This window comes from Sebastes fasciatus, chromosome 22 (assembly GCF_043250625.1).
Source record: "Sebastes fasciatus isolate fSebFas1 chromosome 22, fSebFas1.pri, whole genome shotgun sequence".
Taxonomy (NCBI): domain Eukaryota; kingdom Metazoa; phylum Chordata; class Actinopteri; order Perciformes; family Sebastidae; genus Sebastes; species Sebastes fasciatus.
Window position 1 is genome coordinate 10,142,092 of NC_133816.1, and position 24,643 is coordinate 10,166,734.

A 24,643-nucleotide genomic window follows, 5' to 3' on the forward strand; every position below is an offset into this window, starting at 1 on the left:
GAACTGTTGCTGCCAAATCTCCACAATTGGCTTGACTTTGCTGATGTGCGGATGGGCGGGGGTGTGGGATCAATGTTATCCTTGGAGAGCTGCCTGGCTTACGGGATACGCAGCACAGAGCGACTGCTAATTCCCAACAGAACGCCTGGATCCCTCTTGTTCTGACGTTAAAGGAGGAGCATTCACTCCAAATCGGTTCGGGACGCCGCCGTTCGCATGACAAATAGCCATTAAGCTCAACCAATCATGAGCCCAATAGCGGTGAATACACACTGCCGTGACATAAAACGAGTGAGACATCTCGCTAATTAAAGCGCCAGTTCTGTGCTGGATGTCGTCGACGGGGCCCATTATCAGGCCTAAACACACACACGATGAGTTTGAGTTTGAGTTTTTTTTCCCTCCCTCCAATCTCCTCTGCCATTCGTAGAGCTCCAACAAAGCAAATTGTTCTCTGAAAATGATAATGGTGTTAAAAAAAAAAAAAAAGTTGGAATAAAAAATATAATTTCCCACACAGAGCTTTGTGAAATAAAAGAGTATTCTCTTGGTGCTCGCTGCCAACTTCCTTCTTCAAAATTAGTTTTAGAAGTGTTTGCTGAACGACCCAATTTTACAGTTTGCGTATGATGCCTCTTTACTGGTTTAATCTGCTCTTCCATGTATTGTATTTAAAGGGAATTAATCTTACCTTTTCGAAAATGGTTTTCTGATTCTATCAAGCAATTTAATGTTTGAATTGGTGTGTTTGTGTGTGTCCAACAGGTCAATGAGGACCGGGTGCAACAGATGGAGAGAGAGAATAGTTTCATCACACGCTGGAACGAGAAGAAGGACGCCACAGTGAGTCGAAAACCCAAATGGAAATCACCAATGGGTGTTCTGTTTGTGTGTGTGTGTGTGTGTGTGTGTGTGTATTGATTTGCCTGCATGCTTCTGGGTCTCTCAAATAGGGGATACATTTGAACACGTTTCTTGCAGAAATGAAGGGGGGGATAAGGGGGAAGGGGGAAGGCGGAGGAGGCAGGAGCAGGCGGGTGAGGAAAAAGGGCTTTGTTCCTGTTAACCTTTACGGCAGGTACTTTATGCCTGGATGCCTCAGCCGAGAAAAACATTTGGTTCAGATAACTGGGAGGAGAAAAAAAATTAATCACATGCCGCTGCCGTTGTTGAAATCTGAAATAAGTTGTTTATGCCCGCTCCTTTCTGCTCACCCCCCCTTCTCTCCACCTTGTCCGTAGGCTTTCAGAACATGTCTGCTGCTGTGGGTCAGGAGGGTTACTCAGTGGAAAGCCAGTGCTATTATAAAGTTGTCAGAGGTGAAAATTGGGACAACATTTTAGTTATGGACACGAATTTGAGGGTTTTTAGGGTTTTAAATCTAAGAAAACGATGGTAGAAAAATAGAAAAGTAGCTAGTTTTTTCATTAAGAACAATCATTTTGTGTAATTACAAGTCAGCATGGGGGAAATTTCTCTGTTGAGATAATGGTTAAGCTTATTTTAGGGATGATTTAACATTTTAGCGAAGCGAAACATTGAAGTTATTAAAATGTTACATTAATCATCTCATTTTACAATGGACTTACTTGCTTTTGTCTTATTTTCATAGTTTGGATAATAATTCATATCACTGGCTTCATGTAGAGGCCACTGGCTTCACAATGATATCTCTAGAGCTGCTTTCTAGTAACTCTCAACCTGAAGAATTAGAAGTAAAAAATGTAATTTCCCACGCACAGATTTATAAAGGCTGCACTTGCAGCAGTTATATATGCATGCAGTTTTATTTATAGTGGCATGTGGCTCAGGTTTATATAAGCTATCATGTGGAAAAAAAGGTACTTCAGTGGGTTTTTATTCAATATTCAGACTATTGGATCGGGGTAAAGTGTAGCTTTTTTGGCCTGGGTTGTTGAGAAATAGTGCAAACATACATTTTCTTTTCAACATTCAGGATATTTTAAAGGACCTCTTATGCTTTTGTGCTTTTTTTCCTTTCCTTTAGTGTGTTATGTAATTTTTTGTGCATGTCAAAGGTCTGCAAAGTTGCGAAGCCCAAAGTCCACGCCAAAGGGAGTTACTCTCCCCCAAAAGAAACACTGCTCCTGAACTGCCTTTTCCTTCCGTAACGTGGTGATGTCACCAAGTAACAGATTTGCATAATACCTGTCTAGTGGCTAGTTTTGCACGCCCTCAAACAAAGCTAGTTAGAAGGGAGATGGAGCGGAGTTTGAAGAGTTTGGTTCAGTTGAGCAATCACAACAGAGTTGGCCAGCTGACCAATCAGAGCAGACTGGTGTGGGGGAATGGGAGTGGCTTAAACAGAGCGTTTCAGACTGATGGTGAAAAGAGGAGCTGCAGCACAGCCGGTATGAGAAAAATAAAGCGTTGTTTGAACATTAAAGCATTTAAACATGTTCTAGTCAAAACCCAAAATACAAGTATGCACCTAAAAATAAGCAGAATAGGTCCCCTTTAAATAACTAGATGGTCGTAAAAAACATTTCTCAAACCATCAACATTCATCCCGAAGAATCTCATGGAGATGAAGTACTTGCCAAAAGTACAGTCAGCTAATTCTCAAAGTTGAGCCACTTTGTCCATTACTGTGCAAAACTAAGCAAACTGTAATAATAACTTTATTTATATAGCACCTTTTAAAACAAGGTTACAGACTACTTTACTAAAAAGCATGATAAAAGTAATTAACATCCAGAAATTGAGATTTAAACAAGATAAAAATCATATAAATAAGTGTATGGATTGCCGATTCCATAACAAGACAAAGAGTCTACATCTATTCTAGCTGCGCACGGAGGCTGTACTGAGGCACAGCGGTACTTTTAGCTAAATTACCAACTTTGGAGGAAAGTACAGTTCGGATTAAAGGATGTGGCTAAGCAGGAAGCTTGTCTCTGAGGGCTCAGGCCCTGCAGGTGAAGGTTCAGGCCTGCGCCCTGCAAGCGGACAGTATGGCTAGACCGGGGGAGTAAATAAATCAGTGATATAATGAGGTGCAAGGCAATGTCATGCCTTGTAAGTTAGGAGTGGCACTTTAAAATCAATACTTGCATTTACAGCCAGGGCGAGTGCAGTGAGAGTATGACTTTGGTAAAGATTAGAAATGCCTTCATTTCGAATAGAACATTACTGTTTTTTTCTCACTGCTGAGAAATCTCCCCATCAGCTGTAAAACCATTTAACACTCGTCCTTGTTGCACTTTGCTTGCTTCTCCAGCAAGTCAGTCAACGCCTTTATTACCCGTCTGTCTTTTTTTGCGCTCGACAAATGCTATGTTTGTGTGCCTTGTCCTCCTCCCAGTTCTTAACAATGAAGGAGATGGAGGGAAAGTGTACTTAACAAAGCAAAATGGCGCCACATCTGTGTGTGACATTTTCACAATGACGGCTTTCGCCCCATTGGTTCGAATGACTGTAATTTCTGTGTCATTTTGGGGGCCACCAAAGCCAGAATCGTCTTATCAAGCGATAGTTCTCAAGCCAATAATGGGCTTCAGTTCACCTGCGCATTAAAATGACAAAGGAAAAGTAACTGTAATTTCCAGATAGCCAAGGGAAAAGAAACCTTTTCGGGGCTCACTTAGTTGTTCATTTTCTAGAGATGGATTACCACTCCCCTTGGCCAGAAATCCGGATTTGGTGCCTTAAGTATGACCCTGTCTCTCTTTCTCTTTTTAAAGCTAGATTTTCACTCTCGACTTCTCTGGTTTTTCACACCAAAAAAGTCTGTTTTTTAATTGGATGCAGAGAGGATTACAGCTCCAACACGTGGAGAAAGGTGCCATGATTTGTACTGACAAGAGCAATATTACTGGGAGTTTGACCTCCTTAATGTCAGGCAGAAAGGCCACTCCAAAGTCTTCCTTTTAATTTCACATAGGTCCTTTAGTTAAAGGAAATATATTTTCTCATTCATCTTCTATTGATCTGAGTAAAGAAATTCAAACAGCACCACAGGAGGATCTATAAGAATCTGTATAGCTAGGTTGTTTGCTTTAACAAATTCACAGAGCTTTTAGAAAGGTGTTGAACAAAAGCTTGGCTTTTCCTTAAAAAAATATGATTGTGAATTAATGTGTGTTAAAAATTTCTACGGGTCCAAACTGATGGTTTTGTTTATCTCTTTGGAAGATATCAGACGTTCGGTACCCACTTGTAACGAGGCTTGTGAGCGAACAGTGTAAAGTGGGTGCTTGTTTGCATTCTAACCGAACGTTATCTGTGGTTGCGCACTGTTAGCCCTGTAAGCAGAGCTGAAATTAAAGGCACTCGCGTGTACGCATGACGTAGTATCTGTTGGATTTTCCCGGAAAAAGACGGGCCAGGTTCTTCACATTAAAAGAAGTCTATAGGCTGAGAGAGGAAACCCAGAAAGTCGCGGAAGGTCTTGTTTTTTAGGTTACATTACAACCTGTTCACACATTGGCAACACGTTTATACGTGTGAAAAGTTACATCCACTCCCTTTAATGGACAGACATGACAGTGTTTTTTTATTTTCTCTTCTAATTCTCTGTATTGGTGGTTTAACTTTAATGGTTGACTGCCACACGGCTTAGAAACGTGTATTAAACCTTTAAACATTTTGTTTAGTATACATCAATGTAGCCTTCAGAAATTAATGTACAAACAGTAAATGACTAAAATAAAAAAAAAGCTTGAGATTCGATTTACAGAAAAGCAACAATTTGTAAAGGAGGTAAAGGTAACATTGGCTTTCTCTGTCTGCAGTGTGGCATGCCTTGTAGAAATACAAAGATTGAGAAAAGGCTGTTAACAGTGAACCCATATATCCCTCTTGGCATCTCCGCTTTAAGTTTTTTTCCATTCCCATAATAATCCCTGAACATTCTTCTAGGTGCATCTTCAAAACAGTTTTTAAACTCACAGAACACTTAAAGTTAACACCTGGGGAGATCATGTCAGTTTTAGTGTAGGTGAAACATGCACCCTACGCTTCCCACCTTCACAAGTTTCTCTCACGCATGTTCTCTTTATTTAGCCGGGTTTTGCATTCCATTAAAGCTTCTGGGATTCGGTTCGCCTCCAGCTCAGAAAACGACCTTTGGTTTCTTTCCGCAAATCCACTAACCGTTTCTCTCACTTTTCTCCATTTAGATTCATGCCACACTGGAGTACAAATTTAGAAGAAAAGCCAATTAATCCGGCTGCATTGTTTTTGTAATTCAACTGATCTCTCTGTCTCACTCTATTTTTCTCTCTCTCTCTCTTTCCCCAGTTCTCTCCGGCTGGGGACTTGATCTTCGAAGTGTACCTGGAAAAGAGAGAGCCGGAGAACTGCTGTTTAATCAAGGTGTGTGTGTGTTTTAATGTGTGCATGTGTACTTTCGGCTGGACATGTGAGTCTGCGTGTATATGCCTTGCGTTTCCCCTTCGGAGGTAAGGCGAAACAAGAGAGAAAGGGAGGGGAGATGGAAGGCAGGTGAATGAGGGATGAGGGTGGTTGGAATGAGAGGTGGAGAGGTTGATAGAATAGGGCTGAGACATTCGTGGTTTAACCTGATGGGATTACCGCCCCTGAAATAAATCAAAAGCGAACTAATCAAAGAAACGTCTGATTTAATTGTGTGAGTAATTGCATTTTACAAGACACGCAGTCCGCTGTAGGTTACCGACTCCTCTCACAGGTCGGCAGCAGGAATAGGTATGGGGTTAAAGAGGAAGCGCTCAGCAGCACAGTTTGACTTTAATACTCTCACTTTCTCTCTGCGGAGTTAAGTAGCACATTTTGCTTTGTTCAGACCCGTTCAGGTACACCTGACAAAGAAGCGAGTATATTTAATCAGCACACCGCGTACATGGCTGCGAGTCAGATATCTGCGCAGTTAGTGTTGCATGTTAAATATTGAGTACCTCTTCAAAGGGAGAGATGGTTTGAAGGCGGTGATATCGATCCAGGGGAGCTTATGATCTGAGCTTTTATATGCAGGATGTGTTTACTTTGTTTGATTGTTTCTCTTTTACTCGTTTTGCTCGTTGGCCCAGGTATGCATTTAATCCGTTTGTTGTGTTTGCGGTAGGTCTCTCCCAGCATGGGATCCACGGAGCTTGCAGAGACAGCGCTGAGTATGAGGAGCGTCACCTTTGGCGCCGATGACTTCTGGACCACCTTTGAAGTCATTGAGAATGGAGAGTTAGGTACGCAGGATCTCCTAGATACCTCGTGGTACTTATTCAAATCACAAAGCATCCTGAGAACACTGCAGTTCAGACAATAACATTCCAGAGTCCTCCTGATTTTCTTTTTCTTGATGTTATTTTTAAAGGATTATATGATACAAATACAAACATTTCAGGAGAGACACATGATTGGGTCACAAATGGATTTTAAAATACTTCACTAACCAGAAAAGTTTTGAAACACTATGGAGGCATGAATTTCCTGCTTAATTCCATTGCTGATGCCTCCACGCCGGCGGAGGCATTACGTTTTTGAGTTCTCCATCCATCTGTCTGTACGTCCCATTCTCGTAAACACAATATCTCAGAAACGACTTGAGGGAATTTCTTCAAATTTGGCACAAACGTCCACTTGGTCTCACTAATAAGGTGGTCAAAAGTCACTCGGACTTGACAAGCTGCCTCGCTGAAACGCTGCGTGTCTCACGCGTGTCGTCCACACCGGCAACGTTTCTGCTGCGTTTTTGCTGCTGATGTCAGCCCTTTCTTTCTAAACTGAGTTTGTCTTTCATAATGGCTATTTCATTTTATTATAAATGTCATTTATATATATTTTAAACAGAACAAAGTTTAAGAAGCGTGTGCTAACTTGTAAATAATAGTAATAATCCACAATTAGAACCCCGTACTTTATTCATTCATGGAGACCCGCAAGTCACTGCATGTTCTACAACGCTGTCCTGTAAATATTTCAGAATAAAAGCCTTATGTTAACAAATGAAGGAATTCTGTCCACAGAAAAAGGAGGGCTTTTATTTTAAAATGAAAGCAGGAAGTGTTGATTAAAAAATAAATCTTTACTTTTTCATGTCTTTGACATATTCTACGGATACAGACATTGAAACTGTAGTAAAGTAGCTGGTATGATGTCACCGTGCGCGACTCCCGGTTAAATAAGTTGGTACGGTGAGGGTTAATTCCAACAATATTTGCTTGTTGCAACTAAACCATCATGTAATGATGGTTTAGTCTTGCTTTAATAGAGTAATAGTCATGCTTTAAGCCTCAGACCCTGCACATGTGCCTCCTCAATCAACATAAACCAAGGGAACTCCTCTGCACTGTGATGCGGTAATCAACATTGAAGTTTCTTTTTAAAAAGGCAACATGTGTTTCTTTAAACCGTACACAGAAAAGCCTCTTCACTAATTACCACTTCTTCGAAATCCATTTGAAGAAATGGAATTTTATTTTAATCAACCAGAACGACATCTTCAGTGACAAATACATTCTTCCTTTTTGTTCGACAGAAGGGTCAAGAAGTCATTTCCTCTTTAATTGAAGTGCCGGACTCACAAAGGCCATGACAAATGGGCTTATGTTTCTATACGCTGATCTTTTGTCCTAATATCAGTGTTCACGCACGTCAGTTAATTCATATTGTGGTATTTCTTATCATTAGATGGCACCGTGACAAGTACTTGTTGCATGATTAGAACTGAATGAAGCTGTTTTTCTGTTGAGCATTTTACTTTGAAGTCAAAACTTTATTTCATAAGTTAAATCAAAAGCATTTTAACTCTAAACTTTCTACTGTCATCTACAATAATGTCCATTATATCACCATTTAAATGGCTATTCAAATCCAGGGCATACACAAAGATCACACTTACTCTTATCCAAAGACCTCGTGATTAGAGGATTATGTTATCTCTCTAATGAACCAGTGTCGGAGAACACGGAAGCACACTGAGAAATTAGCCAAGCGTCGTCGGTTTGATGATATGCACATTAATTAATCATCCTCACCATCATATGTCATAAATTACCTTCATCTTCCTCGCATGATCAGCCCAGGGAGCTGACCCACCTCATCTTTGCATTAACATGCGCTGATGGCACCCCGCGCCTCGCACACTCACCGCATTTGATCACAGCGCGGCGAGCAAGGGGAAGTCAAAGTTGAGCTTTGTCGCAAAGTTGCTTAGCTGGCGGTGTCCGTGCACTTTTCATCAGTTCACTGGGAGTTTACGCCGGCGCTCTTATGTTTGTTTTTCTCCCCACAAAGTTACAGAGGACACGCCGTCCTCTTCTAAAAAAAATGAAGGTGTGTTGAATACTGAATATATTTGCTGACGGTTCAGCATATTTTCCATGGCAAGACAATATGTCTGTGGAAAGAGTAAACAGTCAAGCTATTTTGAAGGCGGTAGCGTGACAGGTTTTGCTCATAAAACCATAAAGGAGGGAGGGAAAGTGCGTTAATTAGCCATTTTGGTGGATAGCTACAGATAAACACTGTTATCGAGGACAATAGGCAGAAAAGGGGAGCTAATATTTGTTGGGAAATGAGGAACTAATTCCATGGCCTGGGTCTGCAGAGATTCCAGAGAGAAGATAAGCCCACTGTTATGAATAAGTTATGCCGTTGTGGCTCTTTTTACCTCCTTCGGTTATGAAAAACGGGGGAGTGTAGAGACGGAGGCATCAGAGCAGGGGTGGTGGTACACAAATTATCTCCTTTTTTTTTCGGGGGGCTGATAGCATGTACCCTGTTCACCAATTAGGAGGAGATAATAGGTCTATTTTGCACATGAGTGTGTTTTTATAATCAGGTCCTGATATGCTGGAGATAATTTAAACTGCTCTGTGATAAAAATGGGGATGAACAACAACATCATTTTTGTTATTTAGTTAACTAGAATTTGCCATGGTTTTTTTTTATGATATGAGAGCTGTTTCATGCATTTATAATTCATGTAAGAAGACACAGAATGGCTTTGGTTTTTAATGGTTGACTTATTTGACCATTACTATTTCAACAGATTGTATCTGCTAATCATTCCCCCTCCCTCTGACCCCGTGGTTCTTTTATTCTCAACAGAGCGGCCGTTGCACCACAGCGAGAGGATTCTTGAACAGGTGCTGGAGTGGAGTTCACTGGACTGCCCCAGGTCTGCTTTTCTTGTTATAAAGAAATTAACAGGGGCCAACAGAGTGGCTGATGGGAAAGGTACAGTATGCAATCGATGGCACAAAACCATTAAAAATGTACCCTTTAATGCTACATTTTTAATACAGTATGTGTTTTATACATACGGTATGTTGCTTTGTACTGGTTATTGTTCGTTGTAGGACTGAAACTGTTTTTTTTTCTTCTTTTTTTTGTCTTCTTTTGCTTCACTTTTTTTTTAAAGATTTGGTTGATTTGGTGACGCCCTGTTTACTGGTGGTAACAGCAAATGTAGTTTAATATGACATATTTCACAATACTAGGGGAAGCAAAACAAACTCTTATTGTTTTAATAAATAATAAATCATATTTTTCCGTCATTCTGGGAGCAACTGTGGTCTGAGTTTATGCTGCTCACGCACGGCATGAGTCTGCAAACAGCGGAAAAGTAGATGGTTAACGTTACTTCGTTGAGGAGCTCTTCAACTAACAGCTTGATCCTTCTTGTTCCATAACTCCCTGCAATATTTCAAACTGATCCCGCTATCAAAAAATTTCGAAAATGACCGTTGAAGTGAGTCAAGCTCGCTGGAATACACATTGCATTTCCTGTGACTACTTCATAATAAAAAAAAAAATTAACTCGTGTTTGGCCATTTAAATACTTTTAATTTGAAACTGTAGCAGTAGGAAATGTTTGGTTTTCATTAGCAGTAACTTAATAGAGCATTTTTTCCCGGGAATGTCGCCGCAGACACCCAGTTCGTAATACTGCATATATACAAATATTGCAATACTTTCATCAGTGGGTCTTAATCAACTTTATGTTGCCTCCTTCAGTGATAAATAGTGACTTAAAGCAGCAGTGGGTAGAAATGAAGCAAATATGATTAAAAAAAGTTATTTTGAGACAGGTAATCTGAAACAAATCATGTGAATATGCATAATAAGTCAATATATTATAATTTTAGAGGTGTATTGTTTTTCTTCGTAATTTTATAATATGTATGAAGAAAATGTTGATATAATCAACGGCCTCATCTTTTTCTTCTGTCATGCCTTTGCATTTACTGCATCAAGTTACCTATATACCAGCTTGCTAAATTATTAGCCTCTGTGGCTTCTAGACGCCGACGGTAACGTTAATATTGCCGTTGCTTAGCAGCGGTGTTCTCACGACTTAACCCCTTGAACGCCAACCACATCGTGTACACAACTTCCCCACGTTGTGAACACGAGCTCACCAGTTTCATTTGAAGGCACCATAATAAATGATTAAACCTGACATTTATCAAAGCATTTATTGATACTGACTAATCGTTTCTGCACCAGTTGACAGACAGCGTGTGTCCACTTTGGGCTGACACAGAAAATACCCCTCTTTAATTGACTTCATTGTGTTTTACAGTCGACCACAGACAGTTTATTAAAGGAGACTATCTGAAGTTCAACGACGGATCCTCCAAACTGCTGTCGGGGCACAAATTCCAGGACAAATACGTTGTACTACGTGCTGCGACGCTGCTGCTCTACAGAGATATCAAAGTAAGTACACTTTTATTTCCCGTTTAATCCACTGCCACATCTACTGTAAACACTTAACCATGCCAACTTTTGCATGCCAACGCAAAGTATCGGGCGAACGAAGAGTGCTTTGTATCGCGGGGGTATTTAAAAAGGTTATAAAACAGCTTTAGAAAAACAAAATGTGTTAGAATGGCACCTTTTTATCTACAATTAAATAGACCGAACTCCGCCCAAACTCGCTTCATCTCCCTGGCGACGTGTCCGTCTCAGGGATCCAAATCTTTGAATAAAGTAGGAAAACAAAACCTACTGATGGCAGCTGACTCCCCACTCTCTTTGGGAAGAAAAAAAAAGGACGAATACAGCTCGTGCTTCAGAGAGGACCAGCAGGGCCGAGTTCCCTGGAGGTCTTTTCTTCTCAGCACATTTCTGCAGTTGAAACATGGGATTCGTAAAGGAGTGTGAAGAAGTGTTAATAATTGATGGAGGTGCAGTAATTCTGGCAGCAGGGGGGGAGGAGAAATGGTGAGGGGGGTGGGGGTGTTGTGTGTGTGTGTGTGTGTGTGTGTGTGTGTGTGTGTGTGTGTGTGTGTTGGGGTGTGTGCTTTCACTGAAAGCTTTTCTAAATATCAAGTTGCACAAGATTGTGGCTAATTACCGTGTAAAGGCTAAAGAAAATTAGAAGTGTTTCTGAAATTTTAATTGATATTCTTTGGCCTTGCAATTATTGCCAGGTCTGTATTTAGCGTAAATGATGTTGGATGAAGCAGAGAACCGGGACGGTGGGTTGTGATGTGTAGGTGTCAGAGGCAAGCTATAACTTTGATTTTGTTCGCTTTGTTCTCTCTCTCTCCCCTCTTTGTTCTTTGTTGCTTAGAAGAAGAGGTTCGCTGGTAATGTTTCAAGTTGATTGTGATGCTGCACAGATAGTTCGTTGGCATTTCATTTTATTTTTTTGGTTTATTAAGTTGCATTTAATGTGTTTTTTTTTCCTCATTCATTTATTCATCCAATTCTTTGGCAGGGCACTAAAGCAGAGAAAGTGATCCAACTCAACTCAGTGAAATGTTACCTCGGCCTGAAGAAAAAACTCAAACCTCCAACCAGGTAAACCACACTCACAAGCATACTGTAATACTGTAATTCAGATTTAAATGCATCGCTTACCATTAAGACCTCCAGTTTGGAGAAGCAAAGCAATGTACTGCTGTGGACGGGGCCGGCAGCAAAACGTATTTTAGCCACCTAAAAGAAAGGCCCAACTAAAAAGATCTATATCAGTTTAAGTGTACGCTATATTTAGAATATTTTCGCCGGTTTACCTTGCCACTAGACAGCATTACAGTCTATGTTTCAGACGGGGAACTGAAGCCTTTGTATCCATCTATGATCTCGCCAAAGCAACCACTCCATTGGAAAAAAACAGTGACGGATGAGGGACGAAAGTTTCGGAGTCGTAAACGTGATTGACACAACGCAAATTTATTTTTAAACATTCAACAAAAAAGAAAGACTTGGTGTGCAAAGGCCTTAAATACTAAAGACTAAAAAGGTCTCCTTAATGATAAAGTAAGTAATTAAATAAGTATTTTGACAGAAGAAACCGAAACCCGATTAGCTTTTTTTTGTCAAGCTACTCCATCCATTGAGGAAGACCATGCTATGTAAACTGAAAGCTTTAGAAAAACCTAGTAAGTGGACAATCCTTTTTCTTATTTCAAACTGCTGATTCCAAGGTCAGCATTGAGCTTTCACATTCAAATGTATTACACTCACATTATGTGAAGATGATGTCAAAGTAAACTACATGTTTGTGTTGTGCGACAAGATTACCGCTGCAAATGCGTAAAAACAATGAAAGGTAATAAGTACATGATTGTCAGCTTCATACAAAAACACAGGATTGCATCTAGTATAATACAATACATAGGAAAATATAAATTCAGTCTAATAGCTTTTATTTGGAGCTCTTGTGAAGTGCATTTTATGAGCATTTATTCATTTGCGGCAATATTCCTTGTTTCCATCAGTGAAATGGTTTTCATTGTCATATAGATATGACTGAAATGTGGATGATGGCTAGTCTCTCTCCCTCTGAGAGCAGCCAATAAAACAACAGCGCTGCAAATTTTACACCTGCTTCTCCCAGATGTTAAATCACAGACACAACTGCCTCCGCCACAGCGGTCAATCGACAATTACGAGCCAGTTTTAATGGCCATTTTTTTATTCATTTCCATTTCCCTCCTTGCATATCTTTTTTTTGGTGCAGTACACTGTTTTTCTGTAAAAACTTGCATAATGAATGTGGTCAAACGTGACTCATTAGAGCCCAAAACTGCTCCACCTTCCTGTTATTAAGATGAACAAGTGATTATTTAGCATCGCCGCTGTGTTTGTTTGCGTGTAAACTGTTTGTCCACGAAAGATATATTGCCCTTCCTCTTCCCCCTTTAAAGTCTAGCGTCACCAGGAAGATAACCCTGACCCCATCGTATTTTTCACTGTAACGAAATTGATTAAATGTAATTGCATTTTAACAAATACAAATTATTCCGCACATAGAAAAACATCGCCGCCACTGTTTTATTTTAATGATCTTCCATTATTATAATTGATGACACATGCCAAAACCCCTCAGCGGTTTGGTCGAACAAAGAGGAAAAGTTTTGAGAAGCCAAAAAAAACCTATATTTCACATTACCCAATTCTAATTCCTCATAATTTTCCCCCATGTCGGAATTTGGAGTCTGGGGAAGTGTGAAAAATGAGTCCAGCAAAGCGATTGTCTGCATTACGCCGTCCTTCAGGGGGAGAGAAAGTGGATAAGAGAGGAGGAGTGGGAGATGAAGAGAGTGAGAGAGGGGGGGGGGAAAGAGGGACAGAAGGAGAGGGCGATACAGCGCGGTATCATAGATATACTGTCGAGTGGGCTGTGGGAGAAGTGATACGGTGAATAAAGAAATAAAGACAGAGTGCTGAGGAGAATGGAGAGAGTCACAGTGAGAGGGTTAGGAGAGGCAGCGCTCCAGTACCTCATTAGGCAGAGGTCTATCTGTGAGCGGCCTACTGCGGGGTTGGATCGGCTGCCTTAACTCACAGGAATGGTGCTCCAGGCTGCGGGCTCTCTATCTCTGCCCCCTCTCTCGCTTTGTTCTTCCCCCACTTCTCTGCTCCTGTTCAAGCCACAGCTGTGAAGGGTTTCAGGGAAGGTGTATTCTCCAGGAAGGTGCTCTTTTCACCTTATACTGCCTCTGTGCAGGTATAATTCACACTGTAACGCACACATATGTACATGTATGTACGCATAAATGTTGTGGGAAGAATCATTTAATGCACATATGGCAACAACGTTCAGTGCATCATTTAAGGCTCATAGTGAGTAGTGTGAGCTCTGTGTATTGTACACTTTTGCATAAATATTAGGGGTGGGAAAAAAATTCTATTCACCTATGTATCGCATATTTTTACAATTTTTAATTTTTTTTAATGCCAGAATCGATATATTTGCTTCATTTGAGTCTATAGGGAGGTAAAAAGAAGTTAGCGCTTTTATTGTTGTAGTCTGAGTAACGTGACGTCATATCCGTTCCGTATCCGTCAACCAAAACAAACCGCAGCCGGCTGCCGTGAGCCGAAAGGACAAAGCAGAAAACAGCGGAGGGTCATTGTGGATACGACCTGCACCCTCACACTTTAAATCCAAAGTGGTAAACGCTACACATACAGTAACGTTTGGAAACACTTTGTGTTTTACACATTGCCAGGAAAAGCAGAGCTATAGCCATCATGGCTAAAGCTGCATGCTAACTCTGTCATGGACAGGAAACGTTATCGTATTGCGGTAACGTGCGGTCAAGCCAGCCGTCACTCGTGTTAAATCGTCCGACGCTACGACTGTAGAGCACCCATATACTGACATTTATGTTAAATACATTCAAACGGCCCCGATGGAGCTGACCATGGATGTATAAAGTGACCGGAGCTGACGGGAGAGCTAGAGATGGACTTGGCAAAGTTAGCGGAAGTACTTCGTACTTAGTACTTCACTAATTTGTGAGGGAAATGTTTTAATAAATTATTTCTGACAATGACTGATATATTTGATTTCAGGACATCTCTGACTACATACATTCTGAAAATCAAACAATTTTAATTTAGATATTTTCCAAATTAAAAGTCCCCAGAAGTGTATTATTCAACTTTTTCCCATGGTCTAGTGTTAAAAAAGTTAACAAAAAATGCAATAAATCGTAATATCGAACGGCGATACTTGTAGAATCGCGATACCTATCGTGGTACATCGTGATAGTATCGCATCGAGAGATAGGTGAATCCTCCCTACCCTAATAAACATGTGGGCTGAAACTTAATTAAATCTACTGTTGCATTTTAATGAAAATGTTTTCATCCGCTTCTATCTCTAACAATACTTTCTCAACAACTTTTTTTTTTTCTTTTCTGGAGTTGAATACTTTAAAACTCCACTTTCCTTTCACAAAAACATGTTTATAACCTTTTGTCTTCCGAATAACGTCGGTGTACAGGACATTGCAAGTTTAAAAAAAAAAGAAGCAAAATCTCCGAGTCTGAACTGTGTCCTTCTCGTTTAACAGCTGGGGCTTCACAGTCTACACTGATAAACAACAATGGTGAGTGCTGCTGCAGACGTTCTCTGATTCAATAATTGATGAGTTTGACTTTTACCCTTTTCTACTTAGAAATATCTATAAAACAGAAGGAATGGAGTGTGCGGAGAGTTAAGAAGTTGGATTTAAAGCACGTCGCTTCCAAATAGATTAGACTGTGGGTCCATCAGTGCTGTTAAACTATATTAACAATGATGACTCATAAGTATGAAGCTGAAAATGAGCATGATATTAGACCTTTAAACCATCATCCTAGATTGTTACTTACACCACAAATCACCAACCCACTGCACTTAGACGGTGTAGATCCATGTCATCATAAGTAGTGACAGCACAGCCCACCTTTTTCATCATGTCTATTTACTGTGATCAATGAACTGTCCCCTCTCCGTGGAACTGTGTCCAGTTTCTGTGACTCACCAGATCCAGTCACCTGGTTCAAATTAGTGTGAAAATAACAAGGTTGGCAAATCAGTGACTCATGCGACCGAGCTTTCCCTCCTCAGGCATTTCTGCTGCGAGACGAGGGAGGCGCAGGTCAGCTGGGTGACGGACATCATCAGGATGAAGGTAAGATGACGTGCAAACACGGAGAAACAAGAGCGAGGGATGCACTCATGCGAACGCTTGATGAAGCAGATTTAATGAGCAGATCATGCTGGTGACTTTGGGAGAAGTTTTCTATCTTTTCTCTTAACCCTCTTACTGCAAAAAAAAACCCAAAATATCAGCGAATGTGGACGCGCACATTGCGGACACATCTGAAAAATACACTCGATTACGACCCAAAATAAATCATCCTTTTGCAATCCGTATCTCAGAACAAGGAGATATGATAAATCATATTTCCCCCCCAAATCATCCGTTTCCATTGTGCGGGTTAGGCAGATGAAAACACATAAACAGGGGAAAGAACTGTAAAGTTTTCGAGGTCACTCAGCAATAACATAAATCATTTTATGTGGAAAAGCTGTGAGAATAAGGTCAAGGCGAGTGTAACAATCACATTGTGGTACTTAGCCCCCAGATACAGCTAAGTGTTGTCGCTGTCAGGCGCTGACACAGCACATATGGCATAAATAATGCAAGGCAAAGCAAACACAGGCAGAGCAGCTACGGCTGTGTCATATTTCCGTATTATTGTTCACTCTCGGTGAAATAACCATCTTGTTTTCCTCATTAGGCTAAATATGTCTGTCTATTCCGCTCGTATCCGAGTAAATGACTATAACTCGAACATTCGCACTCATCCCTAAACTGAAAGATCTAACCGTATCTCCGCTCCGTATTGTATGCTCAGCACATTTAATCGCTATTCGCCCCTCTGCTCGGCTTCCTTTATGGGAACCTGTCTGCGGCGCGGCGTTGTTTATCACAGGTGCTTACTGTAAAAGCCTTTTAGTGCCTTAGTTTGGGTTAGCGAGTAAAAAGGGCAACACTGTCAGGGAGAGATTGATCTAAAAGGCGAAGCCAATTTTTTGTCTGTTGTTTCTAAGTGTTTCAAGGTGTTTATTTCAGTGAGCTCAGTGACTTTTCCCTGCTCTTTGCAGAAGCTCTTAGCTCGGCAACAACTAAATCCATAGCAGACTGGAGCCGGCTAAAAATATTAGGATTCTCCTCCCAAATCCGCTAAATATCAGGATTGTCAGCTTCCAACACGGGGGCTTGTGGGAAGGACACAGGACTTGTCGGAAGGGCAGAGAGAGAGAGAGAAAGTGTAGATGAGAAAGTAGACAGAGAGCACTTCAGTGTTCTTGATTTCCTTTCTCTTACCTGTTAGCGAGCATTGTGCTCCCGACAGTTTCCATAGCAACTGGCGATGGAGGACCTGGTTTTGAAGCGAGGTGGAATGGCTGGTGGTGGTGGTGGTGGAGTGTTGGAGGGGTTGCGGTGAGGGTGTAAAAGGTCCAAGGACAGGTCCTAGCAGTGATGAAATACAGATTTGTTAAAGAGAGACAGCTCTATAGGTCCAGGGGTCACATTGATGTAAAAGGAGAAGTTGTTAAAGATCAGAACAGAGTCGGACTGCAGCGATGGCACGGAGGGATCGTGACCCTCTGACTTTCCTTCGTTTTTAAAGATCCTTTTGTTAGTCTAGACTAAAAGCAGCAATCTAGACCTATACGTCATGTAAACTGACACTAACTCTGCCATTTCTTCTTTCTGTATCGGAGTTATTTCTTAGTCACGATGAAAGAAATGTCTGTATAAGTGTATAGATGTGTGTTTATGTGTGTCACCCCTTTGCTTTGATAAATGTAGAAGAAGCCAAGTTCAAACATCCCAAAAACCTAAAGGGAAAATAAATTAATCAACATGAACATGATCTTTGTTGTCCACATTTAATCAGCGCCAAAAAATATATTTATAAAAATGTATAACCGTACTAGTAATATCTGCTGTTGGCTTGTGTGTCTTCAGTACGGTTCTGACCTCTGCTCAAAGACCAGTAACTCAAAAGAAGCTGCAGATCACAAATCCTCCAGAGGGAGAGCGGTGACTGAAGGCCGGAAGATTCCAACGCACAACCACAATACCAGCAAACAGGTGAGAAAATCAATAGATATACAGTACACAGGGCCAGCTCTAGCCGTTTTGGCGCCTTATGGTTTAAGCCTGCCATGAATATACAGTATATATGTATATGTATATAAATATATATATATATATATATATATATATATATATATATGACAAAGTTAATGCAATAATAACGTGTTTTAATATATTTTAACACCACACATTAATGCAATCGATATTCCGGAGGTTAAATAATGCTCCAGAATGCTCCAAACTTACGCTAGATTTTGACGAGAAAAAACTGGCATGGCCATTTTCAAAGGGGTCCCTTGACCTCTGACCTCAAGATATGTGAATGAAAATGGGTTCTATGGGTACCCACGAGTCTCCCCTTTACAGACATGCCCACTTTATATTAATCACATGCAGTTTGGGGCAAGTTATAGTCAAGTCAGCACACTGACACACTGAGAGCTGTTGTTTCCTGTTGGGCTTGAGTAGTGAACATATTTATTTATGCTAAATACAGTATCTGTGAGGGCTTCTGGACAATATTTGTCATTGTTTTGTGTTAATTGATTTTCCAATGATAAATATGTACGTACATTTGCATAAAGCAAGCATATTTGCCCTCTCCCATGTTGATGAGTATTAAATACTTGACAAATCTCCCTTTAAGGTACATTTCGAACAGATTAATATATATATACACACATTTGCTGACCGTTTTTCTGCCACATTCAAGTTACATCGGGAGAAGCAGAGGAATATGTTTTCAATGCTTCAGCTCAAAGGTTTTGTTAGAACATTTCACACATTCAAATGACTCGTTGCCACCACCGTGATGTTGATGTGAACATTGTATGTCAATTTTCCGTACAAAGGAACTCTCCTGACAGCACAGATGTGGTAAGGTTGCCACTGTAGTTCCACTGTGGTTGACTTGAATTCTATCTATTGCGATTCATCTTTATCTGCCATATTTCCCCACAGCTGACAGACGAGAGGTTTTCTCTTGTTGACGGCAACCCGAGGCCCACCAAGTACGCCACTGTCCCCCACAAGACAAACACCACAGCCAACTGCCCGAAGCACAACGACACGCTCAGGGCCCCAGAAGTCCCGTACAGAAGAAGCTCCGTGGATACCGGCCAAACTCAACGCCTCCCTTCCTTGTCCCCGTCCAGACACTGCCAGCACTTGGCCCTGCCTGTTCCTCCTCAGAGTGTCTCTAAGACCCTTGGCAGGAGACCTGTTCTGGGCGGGGAGGCCATGATGCCGCCTAATCTGCTGAATGAACTTAGCTCGGTGCTGAGCAAGAATAGCCGCAGCGCCAAGGGCAAAGACTGACAGGAAGTCAGGAGAAAGAGAGGGTAGCTAGAACGGTCAGTTTGACAAACATTACAGGGCTGAGTATAGAAAGAAAGATGCGGAGAGAGAGCCGCAGCCTGAAGACCGCTTTTGAACTTGTATATATAAAGGGAAGCCGGTGCACAAGGGGATGTGGAAAAACAGGTGCAGAAAGACAGTGGAGGTCATGCAGACCTCAGCTGGACATGGCGCTGACCCAAGCACTACAAAGCGGGATTTATACGCCGCTCCTCTCAAATATGTTCGGCTGTCAAACCACAGAAGCTTTCAGAAATACTCCAAAGTGTTTGCTGCATGAATGGGAATTTTGACTACTATCTGAAAAGTATTGTGGTTATTTGAATCCTTATAAAGTTTATCTTTAGGTTAACATTATTTTTTTAATAGCACTTTTACAGCAAAAGCTATGTTATGTAATTGCACATATTAAAAAGCATTCCCTATATTTTGTATTAATAGTGGCGGGGTCCGCCATCACCTTATAGAATTACAATTAGGTTTAGGGCCTGCTGGCCACTTACGATGGCTAATAGACATGATTAGCTGGTAGTGGTGGGCAATCTCACAAATAATTATTATTTATTTGTAATTATTTTTGAATATGTTTTTACACAGTTACGCACCCTTTTTCCACTGTAACCATAAGCTGCATAGCTAATAAAAGTTTTTATAACCACCTCTAAACTTTGGATTACCACTTTTAGCTAACATTTTTGCACTGGCTGCCACCCAATGTCATTTTAAGGTACAGTATACATATAGGCTAGAAATAAATATTGCAAAACGCTTAAACATGCTGTATCACTCGACATTTTAGTGCACGTTTTACCTTAATGTTCAGTGTTTACATACTTTAACAAAATGTGTCACGCTAAAAGCTACATTTAGCTAATACCCCTTCCACTTTAGCTTGTTTCTACACGTTTATTTGTAAAATTAACACCTCAAATATATGTAAAATATTGCTGCCATGGAAGAGCATGAGTGATTAATGATTTGTGGACGACTCACAAACGTTCCAGGAGACTTTAGATTTCTGGTTCATGTTCAGTTTCAATTGAAAATAAACACTATTAAAGGAACAGTGTGTAGCATTTCGGGGGATCTATTAGTAGAAATGGAATGTTATATTCATAATTATGTTTTCATTAGTGGATAATCACGGATACATTAAGCCCTTCATATCTACATAGGGTCCTCTTCAGTCTGCCATCTTGCTTCGCCATACTTCTACAGTAGCCCAGAGCGGACAAACCAAACACTGGCTCTAGAGCAGTGGTCTCAAACTCAATTTACCTGGGGGCCGCTGGAGGCAGAGTCTGGGTGAGGCTGGGCCGCATCAGGTATTCCACAAAAAAAGCTTTGTTAAAAAAAAAACAATCTTCTCAAACGTCATTATTAACAGTTCTTTAACTTGAATGGGTTCTTCTGAACATGAACGGTTCTTCTGAACACGAACTGTCCTGAACATGAATGGAATATTGAAGAACATGAACGGTTCTTCTGAACATGGCCTCTATTGCGTCTCCCACTTTTCCTGAAATTGTCTGTGCTCGTCACCAACCTTTCTCTTCACTGCAGGCTTTGAAAAAGACATGATTGGGGCTGTGTGACAAGATATATATTCATTCCACTTGGTGTCACTCCGCAATAAAGTTGTGCCTGCTGTGTTTGTGTTGCTCTGCAATTACGCCACCAAACCGCTAGTTGGCGGCGGCGTCTCTATGAGTTTCCTTCTTCTTCTTCTTCTTCTTGTACTACAAACAGAAACTGAGCGGAGTTGGAGCTAATAACTGTTGAACCACAGAACTTTTACTGACATTACTGGAACGCCGAAAAGAGAAAATATATCTGAGTGGATTTGTGTGAACAAACATTGAAAAGATGGAGGCAGAGAGAAGTAGAACTTTCTGTGGTTGTCCGGGGTCCTGGCCGCTCAGCATCGCTGAGAGACTGGACCAATCACAGCTGTTGCGGTCTGCGTCGCCGCGACGTGTAGTTACATTTCTGGAGAGGTGCACGTCAGGCTACGGCGTCGATTCAACGCAGAAGTATAAATCAAGCTTTAATCAAGCTTATGCGATGTTACACGGGCGCCGCCATAGTTGTTGTGAAATGTTTCTCTGCTTGCATCAAGCCCGGCCGATTGCCCGTCCCCGGGAGCCATATACCCCACTGTGATGGGTAGGTTCGTTCAGCTCGGGCTCGCGCAACAAAGGGACCTTCCACGGCAAACTGCCATTCACATAAAACTCGCGGGCCGAGGGCGCCTGGTTAGCTCAGTTGGTAAAGCGGGCGCCCATGTAACAAGACTTGGTCCTGACCGCGGCGGCCCGGGTTCGAATCCGGCCTGTGGCCCTTTCCGCATCCACTCTCTCTCTCCCCCCTTTCCAAGACTCTATCCACTGTCCTGTCAATAAAAATGCCCCCAAAAAAAAAACTTTATAAAAAAAAAAAAAAAAAAAATTTGCGGGCGCACTAACATTAAACTTTCATATCAAGGTGGGGGCCACAAAATATCGTCTTGCGGGCCGCAATTGGCCCGCGGGCCGCGAGTTTGAGACCCCTGCTCTAGAGAGAGAGCCTTTAGCGTTCCATTGCTCCTAAAGTAGTTTTATTATGGTAAGGATGGCCTCTGAGCGAGGCGAACAGCGTTAGCACGGTTTTGCACTCGGCAGTTCACGTTACCGCAGTCTTGGAAATGGGGGGAGTGAGCCGAGGAATCCTCAGTTGGTTGCAATCTGCAACCACACCGCTAGATGCCGCCGAATCCTACACACTGTACCTTTAAAACGGATTACCAAAGGTGATACCAGATTCACATAAAGAGATGATATTTGCAGCACAAATGTTTACCATACATATATTTTTAGCCTCCTTTACCCAGTTTGTAGTTTAGCACATTCAAAGTTTAACTAGATATATTAGATGAGAGACTCACAAATGTCTTGCTCAATCAGAAGCAGGCCTCGAGAGATTAATTAACTAGAACATAATTTTAGCTTTTTTGCTGAATTTTAGGTGTAAAATTAACAGTCCTGAACAGATTGTGATCTGAAATATTTCAATTTCCGTTTGATGGTCTCTGTTAACACTTAGTGGACACACATTCTTTTATATATTGTATTTATTGTTGACTTTCACTTTTGAAAATATGTTGATAAATTAAGGAGAAATACTGTTTCTTTCTTTGCCAAAAAGCATTTGCTAAAAATTACCTTTCCTGTGTTTCCACAGAAATGCAGATGGTGCAAACAATGGAAGATGGTAGAGGTGTCAGCGTGCGAGTGTGTAACACAAAGTGCGATTCACACAGGAAATTGTTTTTAGAGAAATTGCCACTTTTATACAGTTTTACAGCAATGAAACTACAAATACACCCGCATCCATCAGATAATTACAGTTCGGTAAAAATAAAATACCGCAGGAAGTAAAGCCATTAAAATAATATGAGAATGAAAGCATCAGAGTTAAATGATAATTACCGTCATTGCTTTCAGGTTTATTATACATCATGATTGGATTTTTTTTTCCTCTCTTCAATTGCAAAGAGCTCTTTATCTGTGTTTTATTTCTATTTTAATATTGCGGCAGCTCTCTGCAGGTTTATATATTACGGTCCTTTGGGCCTTTTTCTCACCAGGTAAATCTGCTCAGTATCTATAGGGATTTTATATTACTGTGGATTTCCTTCTGTACACTCTGTTGTGTTCCATGAACATATCCGCAAGATTTAGGAGTCCTGGAATCACGACGAGCAACTTAAGCCCCGTTGTGGATGCAAAAAAAAACACTCCATCTTCCATCTTTGACGTATTTATATATAATTATATCATTATTTTATTCATAGATTTCATTAAATTCTGCATTTTTCTCGAGTGAAATGTAAGAATAAACTCACCGTTTCAAGTCGCACCCTGTTGTTGAATAATGTATGGCCGTTCGGAAAATGCACACATAGGCAATTGTCACACGGGTTCCTCCATGAAAAATTCATATTAACATTTTATTTTCATTACGCCTCATACGCCAGCTGCTTGTCCTTTGTTTCATGTCTTTATATTCTAATCATAAAGCTGCCACATTTGTGCATTTGGTGGTCATGTGCAAATATGTGTTTTCATCCCTCGGCCATATTAGTTATATGATCATTGGACGAGTGGAATGAATACGTTCCCTACTTAATTGGCCTGTTGAGAGTCTATTTCATTCCATGTAGCCTTGCGTCCGCTGGCACACTCTACAATATAACCTCTTGGTTCTGATGTATAAGAATAGATAAGTGCCTTTGACTCATTTGTTCACCACTAAATCCTATTTCCTTTCAAAAATCACATTATAACTCACTTGAGAGCCATGAAAATAATAATTCTCTCACTTTCACGTCTGCTGTATTTACTTGCACTGACGCCAGACCACATCTAGGTCCTCTGCACCTTTCCTTGGACTGTCATCTCTATGTATATCTACCTCTGTTGTCCTCTGTGTGTGTGTGTGTGTGTATAACCCAGCGTTTTTTCGCCATCCCTCTGAGGCCTACAGTGTACGAAGGTCACCATATGGTGTAAGAGAGGTCAGTGAAAAGCTCTGCAAAGTCATCATATGCGACGACATTCAGCACATCACTCTGTCGAGGTAACAGCTTGCGTCGCTGCAGTGGTGGAAAATAACAAAGTACATTTACACAAGCATTGCACAGAAGTATGATTTGCGAGGTACTTGTACTTTTACCCTTACTATTATTTTCATTTTATGTTCGTATTCTTCTACTTCACTACACATCACAGGGAAATATTGTACTGTTTCCTAGGTAGAGTTACTAGTTAATTTTCCGATTAACATTATAAAAAACATATAATAAGCTTATAACATACAATCCATTGCAATTATTTTTTTTTTTTTTAAAACACTTCCTTTACTTCTGTCTCTTGGGTCATGTCTGGAAGATAACCCACAATTTGAGAAACTCTCAAGAGATTGGTTAAAGTCTGACATTGGCCTCGAAAGGTTAAGGTTATAGGATAGAGTGTCGGGCAGTGAGTCTCGTGAGAGTTTTTGCGTGTTTTTGTGGTCGTGTCTTGAGTTGGGGAAACTCTCGCGAGATGGTTAAGGTTAGGTATTGATCTCGAGTAGTTAGAGGGCCCAATTCCAATGTCCACACTCACAGACTTTGAGGCGCGTTCCCGCAAAGTCTGTGAGTGTTTAGGACTGTCCCGCCGTCAAATCATCACGTCCTTGAGGGCTGTCTCGCGCAGACATTTTGAGCCTTTTATGAAGACTTTACGTAAATCGTTAAGTTTTTAATCTAATAGTAAGATTTGGGCGAAAATATGAGTGTTTGGGAATAATTTTTTTTTATAAATCACAATGAACACATTTTGCAAACCATGCTATTGTGTTTTAGGAATATCTATGTATTTTTCACATTATCCAGGCATTCATTTTTTCTTTTCATTTAT

General features: G+C 40.8%; 1 protein-coding gene across 2 annotated transcripts in view; it reads left to right on the forward strand.

Annotated features, from left to right (window-relative positions):
• The window catches only part of arap2 (ArfGAP with RhoGAP domain, ankyrin repeat and PH domain 2), a 139,711-nt gene extending 119,848 nt beyond the window's left edge, over window positions 1–19,863 (forward strand). For both annotated transcript variants that reach the window (XM_074624119.1, XM_074624120.1), the window contains exons 24-33: window positions 766–843; window positions 5,263–5,337; window positions 6,065–6,182; window positions 9,049–9,177; window positions 10,526–10,662; window positions 11,669–11,751; window positions 15,261–15,296; window positions 15,800–15,863; window positions 17,715–17,840; window positions 18,807–19,863. In XM_074624119.1, coding sequence (XP_074480220.1) covers window positions 766–843; window positions 5,263–5,337; window positions 6,065–6,182; window positions 9,049–9,177; window positions 10,526–10,662; window positions 11,669–11,751; window positions 15,261–15,296; window positions 15,800–15,863; window positions 17,715–17,840; window positions 18,807–19,163 — 1,203 coding nt within the window. In that variant the 3' untranslated portion in view covers window positions 19,164–19,863. The remainder of the gene's footprint in view (window positions 1–765; window positions 844–5,262; window positions 5,338–6,064; window positions 6,183–9,048; window positions 9,178–10,525; window positions 10,663–11,668; window positions 11,752–15,260; window positions 15,297–15,799; window positions 15,864–17,714; window positions 17,841–18,806) is intronic.
• The last annotated feature ends 4,780 nt before the right edge of the window (window positions 19,864–24,643 follow it).